Source organism: Strongylocentrotus purpuratus, unplaced genomic scaffold, assembly GCF_000002235.5.
Source record: "Strongylocentrotus purpuratus isolate Spur 01 unplaced genomic scaffold, Spur_5.0 spur5_scaffold_20, whole genome shotgun sequence".
Lineage (NCBI taxonomy): Eukaryota > Metazoa > Echinodermata > Echinoidea > Camarodonta > Strongylocentrotidae > Strongylocentrotus > Strongylocentrotus purpuratus.
The window spans coordinates 30,449,968-30,472,877 of NW_022145606.1; the positions used below are offsets into that span (position 1 = coordinate 30,449,968).

The window sequence follows — 22,910 nt, forward strand, 5'->3', positions numbered from 1 at the left end:
ATGTATAGAGAGAGAGGGAGGGAGGGAGACAGAGAGATGTAGAGAGGGAGTGAGCGAGGGAGGGAGAGAGAGAAGGAAATTGAACATTGTGATGGGGGGGGGGGTGGGGTGAGAAGGAATTATACACAAGTAAAGTGCATTGAGTGAGAGGGGCAGAAAGCAGAAAGGGAGTGGGGGGGGGGGGGCTTCAAAGGACAACTGAAGTTCAGAGGAATACAAGTGTGAAAAAGAAACCGTGAATCGAGCAAGTGGCCAGAAGAAATGAACGGCAAATTCGTCTCCAAGAGGTGTTTAATTTGAATAAATTGCACCTCCGATGGACCATAGATTCCTGACTTTGAAACACATCACACTGTCCTTTCCGCGCCAATTCCACAGAATAATGACTAAGAAAGATATCGGGCCTTTCGCATGAAGGGGAGAATAACCGCTGACCACGTGCTCGTAAGTGAATCTCAGCCCCAATGAATGCAAATAGATGCACAGGCTTCTAAACACTATACTGGATGCCTGTGTGCATCCAGTGTCTATTAAGCTTTAAAGGTAGATTCTTCTTTTAGTCACATGAACTTACATGTAAGGCCATGTCTAAAGTACAGTTGCATGTGAATGTACCTGTATACATTTTTGGATACTGAATGAAAAACGGTGACTTTTTACACCCATTTTACCATTTTCAATCCAATTTTTTTTGGAAACACATATGTATCTGAACACTATACTAGAATCCTGTGCTTTTAAACATTGTCAATATGACCCTGTTTGAAATCAGTGTTTTCATATCTTGAGTAGAAGTAAGTGGGAGAGAATGAGAGATTTAGTTTACTCTTTTAAACAGGTGGTCTGGTAATCCGCTCCTTGTACTTTAGAATCCCCTGAAATCTGCCCATTTATAAGAACCAAGAATCACTCTTCATATAAGTGAATATTATTATCACTATTTCATATGGTCATAATCATCAATAACTTAGAAATATATTAATGTATCTGATAAGGGTTTCTTATACATGTATATACAAGTGTCAGTGCAAATACCAAGATAGTATTATTACTACATCTTGAAGATGATTATTAATGATTATCATCGATATGCCAAAAAAGGTATTAAATGTATGTACAGCCTTCAATAATCAATATGATTCCCATTGTTAAATCAATTGGTTTATCAACATAATGCTTTCTTAAGTGTCTTTGACTTCAAACAGATATTGTTAAACTATTAAGTGGCAATGGAGGATGTAACAAGATTGATTTAAGCATGTAGTATTTGATCACCATATCTTTGCAACCAATATAGAATCATGATTGTTCGAGGGTCGTAAGCAATACTATTCTTTATGGACAAGATGTAATGTCTATCAATTCATCCACATACGGCTTGTTTAAGTGTCTTTGATCGCAAACAGATAGTGATAAACGATTAACCGAAGATGAAAGATAGAGACCTCGACTGATGAAGCTTGCAATATGCGAGTGCATGTATACCACCCCCACCTCGCCCCTGCATCCCACACTACGCACGGAGGTAGACCGGAGGGGTGACCCGCGGGAGACGCCCGCAGCGCATGACTGTCTCTTCTCCTCCTCCTCCTCCTTCTCTAGCTCCCGGGCTTGTTTAATCACATCAATTAAAGCGAATGGACGGCGTAATTTAATCAAGTCAGCGGCGCAAACGCACACCGTATTGTTTCCTCCTGCCCTGCCACGGTAGCAGGAGTTAAACGCCAGCCAACGCTGCTAGTCTCGTTCCCCAGCCCTTTCTCTTGATCTGCTTCAAGGCATTGCCCTGAGAGGCTAAGACATCGTGTATCTCATAAGGCTGACTTCAGTAAAAGTAATGCACAGTGCATCATGATCTGATATTTTCTATGGCAACACCTTTGCTGCAGGCTTTTGTCAAAATGAAAGATTGGGCATTATGGGCAATAGTTGCAATTGAGTTTTAGATAAGGGTTGGTTAATTGAAGGGTTTCACATAAGACATCTCATAAGGTTGACATGAGTTATAGTAATGTACAGTGTACTGTGACCTGACATTTTCTATGGCAACACCTTTGCTGCAGGCTTTATTTTGTCAAATGGAATGATTAGGGCATCAGTCGCAATGGAGTTTTAGATAAGGGGTACTTGTTTGGTATCCAAAATACTTGTCTGAGTTTTAACTGAAGTTGCGGATTAGGTGGACTAATTTGTAGATGGTGGTTTGTTAAGGGTTATGGACATAGAGTATAGCGTTAGCTTTAGGGTTATAGGCTGATGTGTGGGTTCATTTTGAGGATTATGTTTAGGGTTGGGTAAAGCTTTGGGGCCAAGTTCAAAGTCAGGAGGTAGGAACTTGGTTATTGTTCATGAGTGTTACTTAGAGAAGTGGGATGGAAAAGAGTTTGGTGGAGCCAGTTTATTAAAAGCTCAAATAACCGTCACCGATACCAGCATTTTGTACGTGAGTGCAACCCTTTGCTTTCAAGATCTTACTAATGTCTTGAAGGTACTAATGAGTACTTAAATGATTTGTATGTCTTCTGAAGACTTCTTTCTCGTATATGTTGTACTCAACACCATATTTTCTGTCTACAGGTAAAGTTCTTTTTAGACCTTACCTAAGATCTCAAAACTTCCAATTATTAGAGTTTTTCCATCCAGGTGTCCATGTAATGTCTATGTGAATCAAGTAGTGCAGGTTGTTGCAATGATTGGTCTTTCAAGATCCTGAGGCCCAAGACTAGCCCTAAGCGATGCCCTCTGGTGATGCGTAAGCATTTTCTTGCAGACTTGGTCAATGGAAGCAGTGTTTCCCCCTGTGTGTCTATCTCTGTATATGCACCGACACTCACTCAATCTTGCCTGAACTTAAAGAGAAACTTGAGTTCAGAAAAAGGTTGATATTCATTGGTAAGCTTTCTTTTACATTGTAAACAAATTGTAAGAAATGAGATCAGTCTTGCTAGGATTCACATGAACTGTACACAGAAATTTGTATTTGGGACTAAACATTAATGTAGCATGAAAGTGTAGTCCAACCCTTCAGCTATATCTAGTCATAATTTAAATATTTCAGGCATGAAGGCGTATTGAGAGTGATCCTGTTCAGTGAACATTTCTACTATGCTATCCTTCCAAACTGACTTGAATTTAATTAAAAAGGTTCCTTTTTTCTTAGCCTTCATGAGAACTGAATTATCCCTTAAAGGTGGAACGTGAGGGGGAGGTTGAGGGGGAGGACGCGGCCAGTACACCAGAGGAACTCCCAAACTGTGCTTCTGAAAGCTGAGAGAGCTCAGATTGCAATTAACCCACTTATTACCGGGGTAAACTCAATAGTTCCTTGGATGGATGACGGGGGAGGTGATGTGGTCCGTAGGGTTGTGGGCCGGGTCAGTAGCTTTATACTTTAAATCTCGACTATCAGTATCGTATTTTTTTCATAAACATCATCATTACTGCATCATCATCATCATCATCCTCATCATCATAATTTTCAATATCATCATTAGTATTACCATCAAAACCATAATTGTCCCCACCACCATCACCATCATCATCATCATTACCATGTTTTTCATCATAAATATCATCATCATAACATCATCTTCACATCATTTTCATCATCATCATCATTATTACCATGTTTTTCATCATAAATATCATCATCATAACATCATCTTCACATCATTTTCATCATCATCATCTTTATCATATTGTTCTCGTCATCACCATCATCGTTATTATCCTCATTATGATCTTTTCATCATCATCATCCTCATTTTCCCTCTTACCTTTAATGATTCTCTCTTATAAGATTGTTCAGATACATAGTTCAATTGTGCAAAAGGAAGAACTTTGCTAACTTTCAGTATCTCTGGGACTTCACTTTGCAATTAACTAAGATCTCAATTAATTTAGATCGCAGGTAGATAAGTTTACTTTAGTATATATAGACACCTGTACAATTTTCAGTGACACAATTTGAAGAATGATAGACAGTGATTTTGTTGTCGACAAAAGAGCGCTAATAGTGCTCAAAATAGTCCCAGCAGACACAGACCATACAATGATTAATGTGACGGTCTATTTGTCCCCTTAAGCTTTGCAGTGTCAACTTAGCCCAGTTTGTAACTAACTCCGATCATTCACTCATGACCAGATCAAAGGGCAAACAACAAAACATGAATTTTTCCGCCAATCTGTGGTGGGAAAACGACCCTTTCCCATTGTCCGTCTAATCTCCATCACGCTTGTTACAATCGACAGCAAATGCCGTCAATTCGAAAGCAATCCAGACATCAACAATCACTTTGTTGAGTTAATATTATTCTTCGAGGCGAAAGGCGGTTTTAGAAACTGATTTATTGTTGTTATCGGCGTGTCGGCCATGGGGGAATGACTCCGGCTTGTTTAGCCAACGGCGTTGTAGATTTATATCGCGGGTAATTATACTTAGCTTCTATTTCTTCTGTTTGATCGAGTGTGTATGTTTTGGGGGGTTCTAACCCCAATCAGTCAGGCGCTGAATTGATGTTCGGCTGTTTAATAGCAAATCAGTGGACGCATTTCATCTCATATACATTTGTAGGTCATCCAATAAATGAGATGGGAGTTGTCAAGCAAACTGAAACTAGCCCCTATTCTTCAATCATGATGACACTATTTCTAGCCCTTAGTTGACACTGTGACAAAAACCAGGATAAATGATATATTTGGTCTAATTTCTGTCAGGTCATTTGACCATTATATTGAGATCTATCAGGTCTTATGAAGGGTAGTAAAGGAAAATGTCTTTAAAAAGATATTTATGGGAAAATCACACTTATAGGACTCGTTTAAGTATATGTATTAATCATTCTATTTAGGAGATTTACAGGTTTTCAAATATTGTGTACCAGGTATATATTTGTAGTATCATATCACCTACATTCATATCATTTTGTAAATTTTCTTTTTTAAAAAATCTTTCCATCCTTTCATCACTACAGGAATTAAAAATAATACTTCTTCCTTTTAATCATTAATCTTTCAATTAGGAATTAATGTCATTTCCTTATTCTGCTATTGTATTTATTTCTACCCGTTTGCATTACCTTGCTAAATTATCTTTTAGCTTTTTCTTCATGTACGTTTCTTTTCACCTCTTTTCAAAACTAGATCATCTTCTTATATCTTTATCTACCTATTGTTAAATCCTCCTTCCTTTCTTTCATCTTTTCTTTGATACCACCTCATCTCCCGATCACCTGATTTATTTCTCCTTCTTTCTTCTCCATCTCCCCCCCTCTACCCTTCATCCTTTTCTTTCCTCCCTTCTACGTCTCGACAGCACCACACTTAATCTTTGACCGTTTCCCTTAGATCAAATTAGCCCAATTTGCCATCGCGGCATAAATTTGATGACAGCAGATACCCAGATTCGTTCGCCGTTCTCAAAGACCAGCGCTATTTTCGCGAGAAATCCGATCCATCGCTGCCGGCCCGGGCTAGCTACTGTAGACAGTGTCTGAGTGACACGAGCAAATTAGAGAGATAATTAATTACCTATCAAATGAAATTTGGTTGTATTGGAACAGTGCAAGTATCATTCACTGGTAGTGCATGAGAGGGGATATATACAATTTTCAGAAAAGTCTCTTTGTAGTTTATAAATTCAGTCAGGATACTATCATTGTTGGCTATATCAACTTCTGTATAGTCAAACGTGTTTAGCAACCACCTGTATAGAAAGACCACCTGTCTATGAAGAACACAATCTGTGTTTTCCTTGAACTGAAACATGTACTAAAGGAACCTGTACATAAAGATCGCCTGCTCATAAAGACTGCATTTGTTGTCTCCCCTGAGCGGTCTTTATTCATAGATTTCACTGTATTAGCCTGAATCAAATATAGCTTTACATTTGTTAAAAGTGTTAGATTATTGGTATAGGCTCATAATATGTAAAACTAGAACATATTACTCTAGATTAAAATTTTTCTTGCCATAATCTTAGGAAAAATAAAACTTTAACATGCTTATCTTAATAGAACTGTACAAGAAATAATTACATTTAAAGGGATAGTGTTACATTTCTTGTGCACTTTTAAAATGAACTTTTATCATTTAGTACTTATTCATAATAATAGGAAAAAGAAGATGAAATCACAAACTTAGCTCTACATACTGCTATTCTTAACCAATATTATGGTAGTTTGTGATAGGTATACCTTACCCACACTCACAGTCTGCCCGTAGGACTATATGTATACCTTCATAACAACATAAGGTATATGTAGGGATGATTATCCTGTGTCAACATCTGTATAAGATAGCAGTTTGTTTTCATTTCAAATTTAGACCAAACTGATTCAATTAAAGAGCCTGGCCTGTCAGGGACCGAGAGGGGGCTTCGTAAAATTTAATGAGATTTAGGAGGGGATATTGTAGCTAAAACCACAAATTTTTGACCACGAGATGATAACCTTGTTAGATGGTGGACAGGTTTGTTTTTACTTTGGTTGCAGATGGTAGGATTATTCATTTGAGAAATTATGCATATCATGGCATGATTATTATTTCAATCTTTGGTTTTATGAATTACATAGCGTCTCCTTAGTACATGGTGCATTATGTAAGCTTTAGCCCTACAGCTATTTACATGTAGCTTCTGTTTAGAAGCTTGAACAATAAATGTGGGCTTATTCCTTATGACTTATTTTATGTCTAGACCTGATTTATTATACAGTCGAACCTGTCTATTAAGGTCACCCAAGGGAAACAGAAAAAGTGGCCACTGTAGCCAGGTAGCCTTTCTAGACAGGTTATACAAAAGACATTTCTTTCTCTAGGGAGAAGAAAATATGAAACGTAATAGAAAAAGGACCACATGATATCTGGCTCTGTACAATCATGTAGATACAATGTAGGATTATAAAAGTAATTCAGATGAGGATCCCTGCCTTAATGTAGCAACTCGTACTGACTTCTTAAATATAAGTCAATAGAAATGTGAAAAGTGATCAGTTACGCCAGATCAGTATAATAAACAATTCTAGAAAAGGATTATCAAAGATGATACATTATTATTTTGGATTATATGATGCAACTATGATTAATACTCCATATTCATTGTTAATAGTTAATCTTGAAAGTCATGTGTTTTCTTAGAATAAGAAAATAAATAGGCAGAATATGATCTTGGGGAAACAACATCTTTATTTCAATTCTTTCCATCAAATAAAAGTGGTCCTATTTTGCTCTTTTTATCCTCATAACACCAAAAAAAAATCAAATTCTTTCCACTCGCAACGATAAGCGACATTACATGCACAGCTAACCATGTAATATGTTGCATTTTAGAAAACCAGGCCTATAATTAACGTCGCTAGCCACGCGGCCACGCTGATTCGAAGACAAGGGGAAAAAATGGCCTCTGCGATGGTTGATGGTTTGGTACTTTTGCTCCTTTCTCCAGCGCGATGGCTGCCGTGGAATTTGGTTTGCATGGGCCAGTGAGCGTAAACTGCGATGCGTCCTGGGTGTACATTTTCTAGCTGAGTTGGCAGCTATGCATGGGCGGGCGGACTGGAGAATGGGGGGAGGTGGTGGTGGGGAGGGAGGGGGTAGGGAGAAGGATGATTGGTAGAGAGGATGGAGAGGGGGATGATTAAGTTAGAGAAGAGAGAGAGAGAAAGAGAGAGAGAGAGAGAGGAGGAGGGCATGGGGAGAAGAGAGCAAAATGAGCTATGAATGAAATGTAAAATTTTGAAATAGCAAATGAGAGAGATAGACAGAGATAGAGAGGGAGAGAGAGAGAGATGGTGTAAATTGGCTTTAAATCACACCTTAGAAATTGAGGAAAGTATTTCAAAATAATGGTAAAACAACACTTTACTTCAGTTTGAGTTGAACATTGTAAAAGAAACTAAAACACAAGATGCCTCTTGTAAAGAAACACAGGAAAACAAAGTGAAGGAAATGGCTTTTAAAACCTGCCATTAAATATGATTATTGCCTCTGAAACGCATTTTGTTGGAGAAACGCTTCCTTTAAGTTGGTGGGCGCCGGGAAATCAATTCATTTACCTACTATTTCTATCTTGGTACCTTTCTCACCATAAGGCCAAAAAATGGGAGCAAATATGCTTTATCCCTAGACCCTGCCTATGTAGTCTAATCGATTAGACCTTTTTAAAGAAGGTTTTCAAGGTTTTGCCATAAACAGTTGACAGAAGTGCCCTTGACATTGAGATTGTGCAGTTTTTTAGATGATATTCTCAAACTGGAATAAAGGAAATGGTTTGTGTTTCCCCAGTCGTCTTTCAAAAGATCTCTACAGTGTTGTATCATGTATGATAATACGGTACTCTTTTAGTGCTTGCTAAACGTCACCACATAAACCAGTGCTTTCTCACTTTAGAGAAGTGATTAAAGTAGTTTGTCGTTTCTTAGTGGTCATGACAAACTACATGCCCTCTGAGAGCTTGCTTTATAAGCTTACCTGACATATCACCAAATTATATAATGCCTTCTGACTTTTGAGATGTTATTAAAAAGGTCACTGAATATAGATTACCCTTGGCAAGCAATACGCCATAGTGTGAACATCCTATGAGAATTTACTTAGAAAACATTTGCCTGATATATCACCAAATACTATTCTGCATTCTGACTTTTTGAGATGAAATAAAAACAGGTCTGTACTTATAGACTACACTCGGCTAGAAATATGCCATACTGCTGGCATCCTTGTAGAATTTTGCTTCATAAGAGATTTGCCTGACATATCGCCACATGATGTACTGTATTCGATTAAAAAGGGCCTGTTGGTACAGACTACGCTCAGCAAGCAATACCCCATACTGCCGGCATCCTTCGAGAGTTTGCTCGTCGCAAATTCTGCCCGCGTCCTTTCGTCCACACGTTTCTGTATGCAGTGCATGGGGAACCACCACACACGCTAATTTTGGGCGGTCTGTGTTTAGCGACTCTCTGTTTACCTCCCCAGTCGAAGCATGACCCCAATTATTATCATTTATGTACATTCTACCTTTAAACGCATTCCCAACCAGATGCATGCTGGAGCATTTCTTAATCATAGTCTCCTAATGTTTCATCTTCTCTCAAACCATACAAGATCTATTTCAACTTAATGAACACTACATTTTTAGTTGAAGATTACAATGCACTTTTAAGGAATTTGGATATTAGCCTGGAAGTTTAAAGTACATTGATATTAAACTTGATATTATGCTAATGTCCAGTCTATAGCTATGTATTTCCAACAAGTCCACACTTATACCTGTTTGTCAGTATTTCTCATCTGATTAGTATAAACATTTTAAACTAAGTTCTGTTCTTTTGAGGAAAGTTTTCCTAGCTCTTGGTTGCATTTCATTTAAGCATTACTTATTACAATATTGAATTACGATATAGCTATACACTAGAATATACCTTACAATTATTGAACTTTTAATTTTGAATTTCATTAAAAGAAATGTATGTGTGTATGAGTAAATGAATCATGACAAACATGTGCCTTGTACTTATGTAAATGGGTGAGAGACTTTAGACAAGCAATATTAAGCCATTCACTACTGATTTCACTCATTCCCATAGGTTTAACACAGGGACCACCCTGTTACTGTATGCAGTGGGTTAAAATAGTGAAAAGTTCAACTTAATACCTGTTCCACATCCGAATTACAATGTAGACTCTTGCGTTCCAGAATTTAGGTGAAACTGCTCAATTCTCTAATTAAGCTAATTGGCCTATGCACTATGGTAAGGAGGTAGGAACGCATCTGATGGCCTGGTGCCGATTGAGTCGCCATATTTAAACCCTCCACAGGTTGAGATGGGGAATAAGGCCTGTCTTCATCAGCTCGAGTTTGCCAAATAGCCCGCTATTTCTGATTCGTTAAAAATCGCGTCTTCACCAGCTCAAAACTCGAGCTCGAGATATTTTGCTCAATGTTCGCGCATAGTGTGAGTCTTCGGGCTGGTGAAGACAGACCAGACAAATAGTGGGCTATTTTGCTAACTAGCCCAAGATATCTTTGGATGATTTCCTGCGCAAATAGCCTGCTATTTGTGTCTTCACCTGCCAAATAGCCCGCTATTTCGTGATCGGACTAATTTCTCACGAATCAGAAATAGCGGGCTATTTGGCAATCTTAAGAAGATGAAGACAGGCCTAATGATTATGGGATGAGTATCGCTAGCAACCGAGCTAAGCTCCAGAAATGTGATGGACCTCGGTCCTCCACGTCTATTACTCTTCTGGTCTCCCTTAAAGGGATATATCAACTGTATTTATGAAAGATGTAGTTTATTCATGCCATAATCAATTGGAATACAGTGTACAACCTGAGAAATGAACAGAGGCATGCAAATCAGTAAGAAAAACGGTGGTCTTTATAGACAGGTGGTTTTTCTATACAGGTGGGTGCTCAAACAGGTTTGACTGTGTTCCCTTTTAGAAGCATGTTTTTTTCTCATTCAATGTATTCTTTTCCCATCATTATAGGCTCATCAATTTACTTTTGCATGGCATCATCAATCGAACATACACAGTGACTTTATGTTTTTCTAGAATATTTCCTTGTTAAAAAAGCTCAAAAATTGCTCATTTCGCTATTGTTCTCCCCCCACACCTGTAGGCTCGTCTATGGCCGGATCTCAAATAGCTCAGACCATTAAGTGTGAGTACCAAATCTAGCAATACTTCATCATCATCCTCCAGTCGCCGGCGGAAGGGCGTAAGTTCTCTGCAATCCTCCCCAAGTTACCAGGTGAAAGGACGTTCGTTCAGCCTTCGTTTCTGCACAATCGCAGCCATCACCTATGCTGTTACGACCTTTGACCTGGTACCTTGCGTGAATGCATCGCACTTACGCCCTTCTCGCAGGCAATTCATGGACCATCTATATATCACCCATCAGCATGCTCAATTCATTCAGTTTTCAAAAATGAAATGAAATATCCTTGAAATTCATTAAATTGAACACTAGAAGGGTGTTTAACCACAATTCAATGCCTTTCTAGTTCTTAACAGAATAATTGTTTCATTAAACATCATTATATTATCATTTATCACTACCATACAGCATAGTTATTATTAACCACCATAATTTGCATCATTTGGTACAGGCTTGTACATATGGGGTCATTGGTTAAATAACATTTATGTAGTGGTACGCGAGGTTTACTAACACAATAAGGCTGCTTTAATATATTGCATGGCTTAACTAACATATTATTTTTTATTTGTTGCTATCTTGTTTATTTGATTTTCTCTCTTCCATTTTAAAAATAGCTTTCACCAATCCAAATGCCTGAAATTGTCAATGCCATCGTGATTCTTTAATTACTTTTTCAAGCTTGAAAGTTATACTATTGTAGGAAAAATATTGGTTTGTGTATACTGTAGTTGTATACAGCCCCTTATTTGGGTTTATCTTTGTTAAATGAATGTAACATATAAATATTCCTTTTGATTGTTGTGTGTGAGTTAGGAGAGAAATGGAGGGAGAGATGAAGAGAGAGATAAGGAGAGAGATGAGGAGAGGGAGAGATGAGGAAAGAGAGAGAGAGAGAGAGAGAGAGAGGGAGGGAGGAAGAAAGAGAGAGAGAGAGAGAGAGAGAGAGAAAAAGAATCAGAGAGGAAAGAGAATCATATTTAAGACAACAATACCATTTTTAGTAGTGGGAGAGGGCTACGGCATGGGGAGATGGATAGATCGAGAGGGAAAATTGATTATATCATTGTTATATCCATTTTAACAGGCGATAAATTATTGATATACACATCCCACAGTGATTGATTAATTATTCATAATCAATAAATGTTTAATTGACCCTTTTCAATTAACAAAACAATCAAAATATCAATCATTTAAGGTTGTCTTCCCCGATGTTTCCGTTTACACGGCCACCAATTACTAAATATTGAGCAAAATGAAGCCTTGTCATAATTATGAGCTATTACACGACATGCAATCATGCATGCTAAACGATATCCTCCTTTACAAGACTCTATTCAATTGACTATTAAAAAAGGAGTAATTGCTCGGTCGTGCATTCAAGCTTTTGTGTTTTGTGTTTTGTGGTCGTGGTGGTTATGGGGGGGGGGGGAAGGTTGTAGTCCATAATTAATGATCTTTTTTAGGACTTGAGCTCACAATAGCCTTTTTGTAAGTGAGGATTTAAAATTTAATGCAAGAAACAAAGAACAACGCCAGCAGTAATTGAAATTGTTAGCTGACAGACAATGTAACATCATTGATACGTTTTGATATTTTGGTAGGGGAGGTAGAGAATTCCTGTATGAAAATTCTATTTCGAGCTCTGCAAGGATAGTAGTCATTTTAATTGATAGTGCTTGGGATCGCGTGCCACAAGAACAATCACGAGTAACAATTGCTTATAAATACATTTCTATGGATTGTTTGAAGTAATTTCGGGAAATGAAGAATGAATCATTTGGGTAGCACTTACACTAATGTAATCAGTATTACAGTGAAATAGGAAGTATTATTGTCATAGTATACAATGATTAGTAAGACTGAACAGAAAAATGAAACAATTTGGGCTTCATTTATAAGGCAGTACATCACATTTGAACAATTTTTAAACAGTATCCGAATTTCTGGAATTTATGCTAAAATACATCACATTTTTACAAACCTGCAGAGGACAATACTTAACTCTTACAAAATGATATCATTTTTCATTATCAATTTTAATTAATGTAACTATAAGTAAGTTATTTGAAGTGATATTCCCTTTCAAAATATTGGCATACATTTCTTAAGCCTGAATAGGAATTTCAAAGGGTTTTAGCTATTTCTCATCTCAGTAAATATATCCATTCCTATTAATGCGGCCTTGGCAGAAATACACATGTATGATGGCAATTTCAGTTTATATGCGAAATGGTGAAATTTTGCTATTGTGACTGCAATTTTTCCTTTGCTATTTTTCTATTGAAGTGACCATCATCATGACTGAAATAAGCCTCATTTAATGCAGTAGGGTAGGGATAACAAGATTAAATTCTCTCTCTTGTACGTTGCAATAAGCCGTATAGGAAGTTAAGTAAAGAAACCCTGCTACGTCGTTTGAATGGGCATCCCCGTAGCCAGACACTTCTATTGTCCAAGAGATAATACACATGCACCTGCCCTGCAGATCACAATGTAAAAACCCAGCTGAAAAGACTCCATGTGGGACTGCGCGGAGCTAGTATGAGGCATTTATGAATGGGGGAAGGGGATACGAGGCTAGGGCTCTTTAATTAAATGGCTGCCGTAGTCTCCTATTGCAAACAATTAACATTCATTAAGTTCCGACCGCTTGCCTTGGTTAACGATGGACGTCTTTTGAGAGGTTTTTTCCCTACCTCAATAATAATATCTCAAGTCTCCAATATCTCTATCTTCTTTTTCTCCCCTCTCTCTTCTTTCTCTTCCCTTCTGCTTTTCTTTCCTCTATATCTCTCTCTGTCTCCCCCTTTATTTATCTCTCTCTCTCTCTCTGTTTTCATTTTTTCATTTTAGTCATTTTTTATCTCTCACTCTCCCACTCTCCCTCTCTCTTGCACATTCTATCTCCATCTCTCCCCATCCTTTTCTGTCTCCTCCTTTATCTCTCCCTCACCCTGTATCTCTTCCCCTCTCTCTCTTAATCTGAAATCAGTATTTCTTTTACATGCTTTGTCTTTGGGTAGGCACTGGGCAAACAGGAATGTAAAAGACTGATAAATACCCATTCTGAAAAGAATAAAATAACGTTAATACCGTGTGAATATAACAGAAAGCAAACTCATAATGTTACAATGCTTTTTCTACAATTCAATCAGTATTTATTTTTAGAGGGGAATTTCAATCAACATTGTTTCTGAACAAAATCTTCCCACCCTATACAGTATACTGTTTCTGCAATGACCTTTAGTAACCCCCGAACAGTCGTGAATGAATCCACAAAGTGTACAATTTAGCTTTATCAACCAACTGATAGAATAAAATCACTGGAGCATTAAATCCATTCACAGTTTTTCTTACACTTTTGGAGATTCTATACCGAGAAATAGAAAATTGAGCAAATCTCTGCTCTGTCAATACAAATCGAGTATGTCAAAACAACTTGATTGAGAGATGCATTGGTTTCTATGTTTGGGAAGTAACACTTCTGTTAGGAAGGGAATTTTAAATAGCAACAAGTGCCTTAGAATAGCTTCGACTTCAATGTTTACATTTAAAAAACACAATTTTGTGTTGGTAGAGATGGTTACATATAGATTTTGTTTCATTTCCACCTCAATGGTATTCACCTTCAATAATGAATTATTCTGTCATATTTTTTTAATAACAATTATGTTTTCCTAGTAAAATGGAAAGTTAGCTAAAATATTAGCTCTGTATAATGTGTGTAAAGTTTACATACACTGATTGTATACTTTCAATGTTAACAAAATGACATTCAAATATCAATTATAAACAGAAAAAATAAATTAAGTTCAAAGCAAAAGAAGTTGATTAAAGTTTTAAGGCAATTTAAAAAGCAAAGACAAAATTAGATGAGTGACTAACCATTCTTGTATGTGTTGATGAAAATCAACAATCGTATCATTTCGCCATTTTCATAAATTTGAATTCATGTGAATTTGTTTTATTACTAGGGGCTTAATTTTGACAACAGAGAATACTAAATTAGATGCATGACCAGTCATGGATGAAAATATGTTCAAAAGTCTTATTTTCCCATCAGTTCTATGCAGTTACCCAAATAATTCTCTTCCCAAGATCTTTATCTTTGACAAAAATTTAATGCAAGAAAAGACTGAGCAAATATTGAAGTAATGTATATTCCCATGATATTTTCCCAACAATCATGCAGACCTGATTCATTGTTACTTTTTAACTCATGAGAAACTGAAATGAAACAGATCTACATCATTCACAGGAATGAAAATGTTGTCAAGATTCTTATCACTTTTGTTCCTATTAACCTAAATTATGGTTACTCCGACCCCTCTACCAGAGATAAAACATTGACCTAACTAGCTAGTACCTTTTCAATTTCTTCTTGAAGTCAATTTTAATTTCAATTCAAGTCTTGTACATGCACACTCACTATGTGTGAAAAGCTAGAGGGATGTTAGCTATCATTTTACAAAGAGTTAACACACCTTCTGACTCCAAATACAATACATTAATGTCCTATCTTCCTGTCAGGCCTTTTTCCCCAATAAACCTTTATGTAAAATGTGGCCTGCATGTACAGTACATTATGGCAGAATGTAAACAGGAAACATTGAAACCGACTTGTGTTGTGCTAATGCCCTTTGTACATAACACCTGAACGTATACAGACAATACATGACATGGAGCTAAATACTATGGACCACGTCATCCCCATTTAGTAGATGCAGTATATAGGTTGGATGGGGTTTCGGCCTTCTAACTTCATGCTCGGAGGAGCAAATAGAATTAAGTTTCTCTTCAGGATACCCTCTAAGAAAACACTCTATCTAGCGGAGAGAAGGTACTGTCCCGTTCAGTGAATGGATGAGAGAGAGAGAGAGAGAGAGAGAGAGTGAAAGGGAAAGAGATAGAGAGGAAGAGGAAGGGAGTTGTGAGTTTAGATGCTTAAATGCATGCACACAGCCAGTGTACATTAGTGAATGGATGAGAGAGAGGAAGGGAGTTCAGAATTAAGATGCTTAGAATGATGCATGTATGCATGTAGTGTAAGAAATAGGAGAAACATGCAATGCAGTATTTATCAAATAAAGTTATGTGTTAATCCCCAGTAATTCAGTATTTTGGGGAGGGAGGAATAGAAGAACTATGGAACAATGGGATCATTACATAAGTTAAAAAGATTTTTTTTAGTTGCCCAGGCGACATGTAGATGTATCAAGTACAAATGATTTAGGAAATTGTACGAAGATAAGAAATAAATTGAAGATGGAATTGCCACAATAATATATACACCTTTTAAAGTTTTAAAATCAAAAGAATCCATGAGATATGGCATGTTGAAAGTGTGCAATTATATTTTTCTTGTATAGAGTGAATGGGATGAAGAGGGAGAGATAGAGAGAGGGAGAGATGGGGTGGGTTCATGCATATGTGTGTATCTGCAGAGAGTGTGAGTCAGAGAGAGAGAGAGAGAAAGATGCATAGAATGAAGAAGAAAAAAAAGTGGCCAGCATTTCAACGTGCTGAATAAACGAAAAGCCTGTGAGTAAATATTGAGCGTCCGTCGTCAGTGTGAAAGCCCTGTACGGCTCGTGCAAACACAGGCCACGTGCCATGATTTTGTTCCATTTCTTTGCTTTCTCTATGTCTTTACCTCTCTCCCCCCCTCTCTCTCTCTCTCTCTCTCTCTCTCTCTCTCTCACTCTCTCTCTCTCACTCTCTCCCCTATTCTTCTTCTTAAGTTTTGTTTCTTGTTTATATGTGCTTTGTTTATGCTTTGTATTGACACTGTAGTCTCTCTGCATCCACACACACTCGCTATCTTTCTCTTTCATTCCCCCTTCTTGTTATATGATATTTATTTAAAAATGGCTGGTTTTTATACTAATATTATTGTAATTTGTATTCTCTATTTTTTGTTGTCGCTCTCTTTGTCTCTCCAACTCTTTCTTTCTCTTGTTCCCCTCTCTTTTTCTTTTTCTCTTCGTTTTCTTCTTCTTGTTTATGTTTTTGTTTATCATTGATACCTATTGTATTGGGTATGTTCTCTCTGTTCTTTTTTTTCTTCTATCTTTCTCTCCCGCTCTCTGTGTGTCAATCTATCGATGAACAGTCTCTCTCTCTCTATCTCTCTTTCTATCCTTCTCTCTCTCTCTCTCTCCTTCTCTCACTCTCTCTCTGTCTTTCCTCTCTCTCTCTCTCTCTCTCTCTCTGTGTCTCTACCCCAATCCTCCATCAGCTTTTTACCTCATACTCCTGGCAGCATTAGCCCACCGTCGGTCGGTCGGTCGGTGGGAAAGCAATGTTGTGAGAAAACACGGGCTGCGTGTGCCGCTAGTTACGGCCATCCTATACAGACATTCGAGCTGTAGGCAAACATTAGGGTTTGCCAGTTAGCTCCATGGCCGGCAGAGACCAGACAATTTAAAGGGGTTGACCTCACCTTTAAAACAAAACAAGAAAAGTATAACAAAATAATGAAGATATAAACAACATAAAAAGGTAAAACAGATTAATGAAAATTTTGGGAAAGTGCAATAAAGGATATAACAAGTTGTAGATTTGAAAAATGTACAATTGATCAAATAATACAACACTGCAATTTCCTTGCATTCACTCTCTATTTGAAAGTAGAACAACTGTTATCCAAATTATGGTGCAAATAGTAGAGATCTGACCCACCTTTTATCAAAGGTTGTTCCCATTAATTTTGACAACATATTTAATCTGAGTAGTCAAGTTATATTCATTATAGTGATTAAGCTCTATTCCGAATCTTATCCAAATCGTATTGCTCGTGTACAGCAGTGTAGAAGAGATTTGATCCATTTAAGGTTGTTCTCAATAATTCAGACATATTAGTCGGATGAATAATAGACATCAGGATTAAGTTCTTTTTTTATTGTTATGCAAATTGTATTGCCAATTTACTGCATTAGAGGTTTTATCCATCTCCCATCTTGGGTCGTTTTCGGTAATTCGGACAACATCCTCATCCGCTATTCTTGGAAACTTCATCCTCCTCATCCTCCTCTTTACCGAGCAGATGATGATGATTAAGTGCTATGTCTTTGGATCTGAACAGAGATTATAAAACGCATCCGCCCTGGATGAGGCGCGGTAATGACCCCCTCTGTAGCTAATATTCCCCCCTACATAGCCCGGAGGGGCGCAGGCTCCGAGAGACCCAAATAACGGGGCTCATCTGAATTTTGAAGACCGCGATTATTCCCGCTCGCAAGCAGGTGTTCCACGCAGAGCCCCGGGCCCGAATACTCAATGAGTGACAGCGCCATCGCATATCGTCGCGATGTCTCATCTTTGCGCTCTTGTCCTGTGTTTTTGTCATTTAATTCGTCATAAGAAAATCAAGCCTGATAGTCAAGCAGCAACTCATTGTGAAGGATAGATAAGATTAGATGTCGATTCAGATTATTTCACAATGAAATCTCTATACACAATAAAAATTAGGAAGGAATTGCTGCTTTCAGACCTAAATGGGCGTTTACTCACTCCAAAATATCAATGTAGTTGTCAATACCCATCTTGTTCTCAATACACAATTGGGTCAATTTCTCCTAAATTTTGTATAAGTTTTGATGAATGAACCCTTTTCTGGATTCTGCCATGATATATTTCTGTAAGAGAGGTGTGGGTTTTTATAACGTCAGTTTAAAACATAAATGTATTAGAGTCTGATTAAAGCAGAATTTAACCATAAAGATGTCGCTCTCATAGGTTTGTAGCAGTGGCTTAATTTGCCATAGTGTAAAAGGGATTAGACTGTATACAGATTAAGACAAAGATAAGTATTTCCTTGTTCAGACAGTTGGTTTGAAGACAAGCTTCTTTCTAATGCTGAGAATTGAATTCCAAAGTGTTTAGGGCAAGCAAGCTAGCAAAGATGACCCTACCTATCTTTCCTTCACCCACCCTCCTTCGGGGTCCCATCTTTTACTCAAGTTATGCGGGCTGCGCTGCGCCGTGCCGCAGAGATCAGCAGCCAGGGTCGGCCGCCGCCTCGTAAAAACTTTCCCCCGAGCGGCGACGAGGCAGGAACCGGGGGAGGGTCGGTGATGGGGTGAACTCTCGTGGGGGGATGGAGCGTCTTGTACACCTTTCGGCCCCGGGCGGGATTATTCCCTACTTAATTGAGAGACGGGGGAAAGAATATGCATGAAGAACGACTCTTAATTAGAGACACTTGTGTGTATAGAAGCCTGAGGAGTTTTATACCACACACTATTTTCTTGTCCCAGTGATCGTTTCGTATTACAGTGTAATGAACAAGTGTAGAGGATTTGTATGTGTGTTTTTGCAAACTCTTGAGACTTTTGTGAGCAGTAATTAGTATAGTTTTTATTGAATGAAAGATGAGGATTCCTATCAAGTCTTTGTAAAAAATAACAATGCTTTAAATGATTAATGTTTTTAATTTTTGACATGACTTCCATCAAACAGATGTGGCTTCGTAATGTACAACAGAGAATCAAACGATCTAATGGCTGTGAATATTATAAATAAATATTCATTATTGAGTGCATTATCAAGGATGGAAATCAGGGATTTATCTTGTATAATATGAGGTCAAAATGAAATTAAGGATTTGGTAACAGAAGCAATAATCAAAATCAATAAAATATGAAGATATTTATGAGCTCCAAATGTCTGATGTAGCTTTTTGAAATGAGGCTTATTGAAATGTGCAATGGTGCACATACTAAATGGCCTCATATGCATTTATTATCACACATGATTTCCATAGGCATTATAGGGTAGGGTGTCACATTTCTAAAGTGCTCTAAAATCAATTTCTTAAGAAGTATTTGCAATATTTATCATATCATGATGATAGTACCATCATTGAGCTAAGGGCTTGTATACTGCATTCATCCATCCCCCCAAACAGACTGTGCTTGTGTTTTCAGCCTATGAGAGTGTAACCAGAATATATCTGTGCAAATAAAAAAGTGAGTCCACTCTCTGTGCACACACTCATACAGTGCAAACTCCCCAACCCCACTCTCTCTCGCTCTCTCTCTCCCTCTCTACTCTCTCGCTCTCTCTCTCTCTGTCTCTACTCTCTCGTTCTCTCTCTCTCTCTCTCCTCTCTCTTTCTCTCTCTCTCTCTCTATTCCCCCCTCTCTCTCCCTCCCCCTCTCTCTCTCTCTTTCTACTCTCTCTCTCTCTCTCTCTCTCTCTCTTTCTCCCCTCTCTCTCTCTCTCTGTCCCTCTCTCTCTCTCTCTCTCTCTCTTTCTCCCTCTCTCTGTGTTTCACCACTAATATATCATCAGTATGAGTAGCCTGTGTGTACATTACAACAGGTGAATCGACGAAAAGCTATTTCGGCGAAGGATCCCTCGTTACTGACTGAAAATTGAGATTAAATCAAGGAAAAATTGGTAAGAGAGGCTAAGGAGTACTTGAGTGATTGAGTGTTGGATATGTATGCAGCTAATGTGGAGTGGTATTCAGTGACTGTTGGCTATGGTGTAACTCATTGGCTACTGAACTCTCATATTCGCTATAGGTTTAATACAGTAGCCAACTGGTTCTAGTATTAGATGTGTTAATAATAATGATGATCTACTTTAACACATTGGCTGATTAATTCTCTCCTTTCCAAAGGCTTTAACAGACAAGCTACCAAGTTCTGGCAATGGGGTTTATAGTAAGATTTGGCATTGTTATGCAGCTTGGACTTAGTAGACCTATTGAGTATTGGTCATGTTAACAGATTTTGGGATGTTTTCTATGATCTAGAAGAAAATGTACCCAACTTTTCATATAGTTTTTCACCAGTTCGTCGCTGTTTTCACGAAGTGACGGTAGTGAAAAAAATTGCATTCACTTTTCGTTACGATTTTCCTCACTACCGTCACTTCGTGAAAACAAGGACGAGTTGTATAGAAAAAGTAGGTTAAATGAAACCTAGACATCTGTCAAAGTATAAAAATACAATTTGAATTGCTAAAAATGAAGTCAGTTGTCAATTTATTTTGTAAGTAGTTGAAATTTGTCAAATCCACCCAAATTCCAGTCCATATTTCTTTTAAAATCCTTGATTACTATCTCATAAGATACAACTAAAGGGTATACACCAATGAAATAACACATTGAATTACTAAAAATGAAGTTACTTGTCAAAATCTTCCAAATCACTGTCACCTCTGGTGAATGCCATCTACAGTATTTCAAGATGCAACTAAAGGGGATAAACCAATGAAATTGTATACTGAATTACTAAAAATGGAGGTACTTGTCAAAATCTTCCAAATCACAGTCAATCTCTGCATGAAAATCCTTGATGAATGCCATCTACAGCATCTTCAAGAGGCAGTTATTGCAAGAACTGCTCATTGAATTACTAAAAATGAAGGTACTTGTCAAAATCTTCCAAATCACAGTAAATCTCCACATCAAAATCCTTTATTTACGTTATCTAGACCATCTTCAAGGGACAATTGTTGCAAGAACTGCTCATTGAATCACTAAAAATGAAGTTACTTGTCAAAATCTTCTAAATTACAGTCACTCCCTGCATCGAAATCCTTGATGAATGCCAACTAGAGCATCTTCGAGGGGCAATGATTGCAAGATAAGGCAGTTAAAGTTATTGATCTCTGGGTAAGCACTCGTTAAACAAGTGTAAATTGACTGAGGAATGTTTCGATCTGCTCCTGTCTAGGGGGGTGGAGGGCTTCCCTCGACTTACAGGTCTATCAACGATGGTTTAGGTGCATCGATCTCGACGCAACAAATGAGATTAGCATTGATTTATCAATACGGACCCTAGCTGAGAATGGCTAGTGATTTTTTTTTCTCGCAAGGAGAAGAGATGGCTTGGTTGTGTGCTTGCTCCGTCCTCCTCCCTAGCAAGCGAGGTTGCGTGTTCCTTGGATGGAGGTCTAGGAGGAGGAAGAGTTGTTGGGATTTATTCCATGGTGGAGGTCTGAAATTAAAAGTTTCCTTTTGATTTACATGTTTGAGGCTTGTTAACCTGCTTTTTTTTATAGTGAAACATTACGTCTATACAAAATATTCTGTCCTTATCTTATTCTTTAAATCCATTGTTAATCCCATCTCGGTATTCCCCTCTCTCCCATCCTCTTTCCCTTGTTGATGTTTTCCTTATTTTTAATCTTTTCTCTCTAGCTCTCTCTCTTGCTTCATCCTGCTTTCTCTATTTGCTTTCCATCTCTTATTTTTTTTTTGGTTTCCTCTCTTGTTTACTCCTTTCCCCATTTCTCTTTCCAACCCTCTCTTTATCTCTTGCTCACTCTCTCGCTCCCTCTCTGTCTTCCTCATTTCTCTATCTCTCTCTATCTCTCTCTCTCTCCTGTCTCTTTCTCCACCTCTCCCTTTCTCTGCCTGTCTGCCACTCATTCTATCCATCTCTCTCTCTCATATTCAAATTGTTCAGTCTATATTCAATGGATTAATTTTCCATGATGTGCGCTCACATATTTCTGGTAGAGACTATCTTCATTAGATTTTAATCAAGTACAAATCAATTTTATCTTACTTATTATCTTCTGTTTGGAGCCAGAAGGCATTATGTCATATATTTTAAAACATAGTTAATGCTCTTCTTGCTCTGAACGAACAATATTTCCTATTAAGCTCTTACATCTAATATAGATTGTTTTGTGTTGGAACTATAGTATCTCTATTTTCATCTTTCCCACTGCTTTTCTTTGGTTTTAATTCGTCTGTAAAGGTTGAAATTCATAAATAACTCTATTAGTTTGAGGTTGATTCTTAGACAAACACAGTATTAAATGTCTGTGGAATGTCTGAATTATCACTTTTTAAAGAAGAATCTCTCAAAACAGCTGTCCTACCATCTCTTCTCTTTCCTCGAGTTGGAATTTGTTTCGGGGGAAATCAATTCCACAACTTGTAAGCGCTGCAGGACCGTAACGCGAACTGGATTTCTTGCAAAATTTAGTGAAAATTAAGGAAGCGAGGAAAGAGCAGTATTTGTGGACGAAAGAGAAACATTTGTCGAGGATCCTTCGCCAAGCCCAATGGCAGAAATCAACATACACTGTGTACTCGGAACCGAATTAGAGAAAACGAGAGAGTGATAAAAAAAAGCGGGGGATAAAATTCAGGGTTTTTGTTTTTCGAGGACTGTTAAGGGGTAACGTTATCACCGAAATGACTGTAACGAAGTTAGCGACCGAAAATGAGGCCCAGATACCCCGCCAAGGAAAGGTAGAATGTAAGCGGAGA

The 22,910-nt window shown here is 37.8% G+C and overlaps 1 protein-coding gene across 2 annotated transcripts in view; it reads left to right on the forward strand.

Annotated features, from left to right (window-relative positions):
* LOC115917884 (one cut domain family member 2-like) overlaps positions 1-22,910 on the forward strand; it is a 47,162-nt gene that overhangs the window by 8,568 nt on the left and 15,684 nt on the right. Inside the window, exon 2 of one of the 2 annotated variants that reach the window (XM_030993170.1) lies at positions 10,628-10,669. In XM_030993170.1, coding sequence (XP_030849030.1) covers positions 10,628-10,669 — 42 coding nt within the window. Of the gene's footprint in view, positions 1-5,346; positions 7,174-10,627; positions 10,670-22,910 lie in introns of those variants that run through there. The other variant, XM_030993171.1, reaches the window with a different exon arrangement.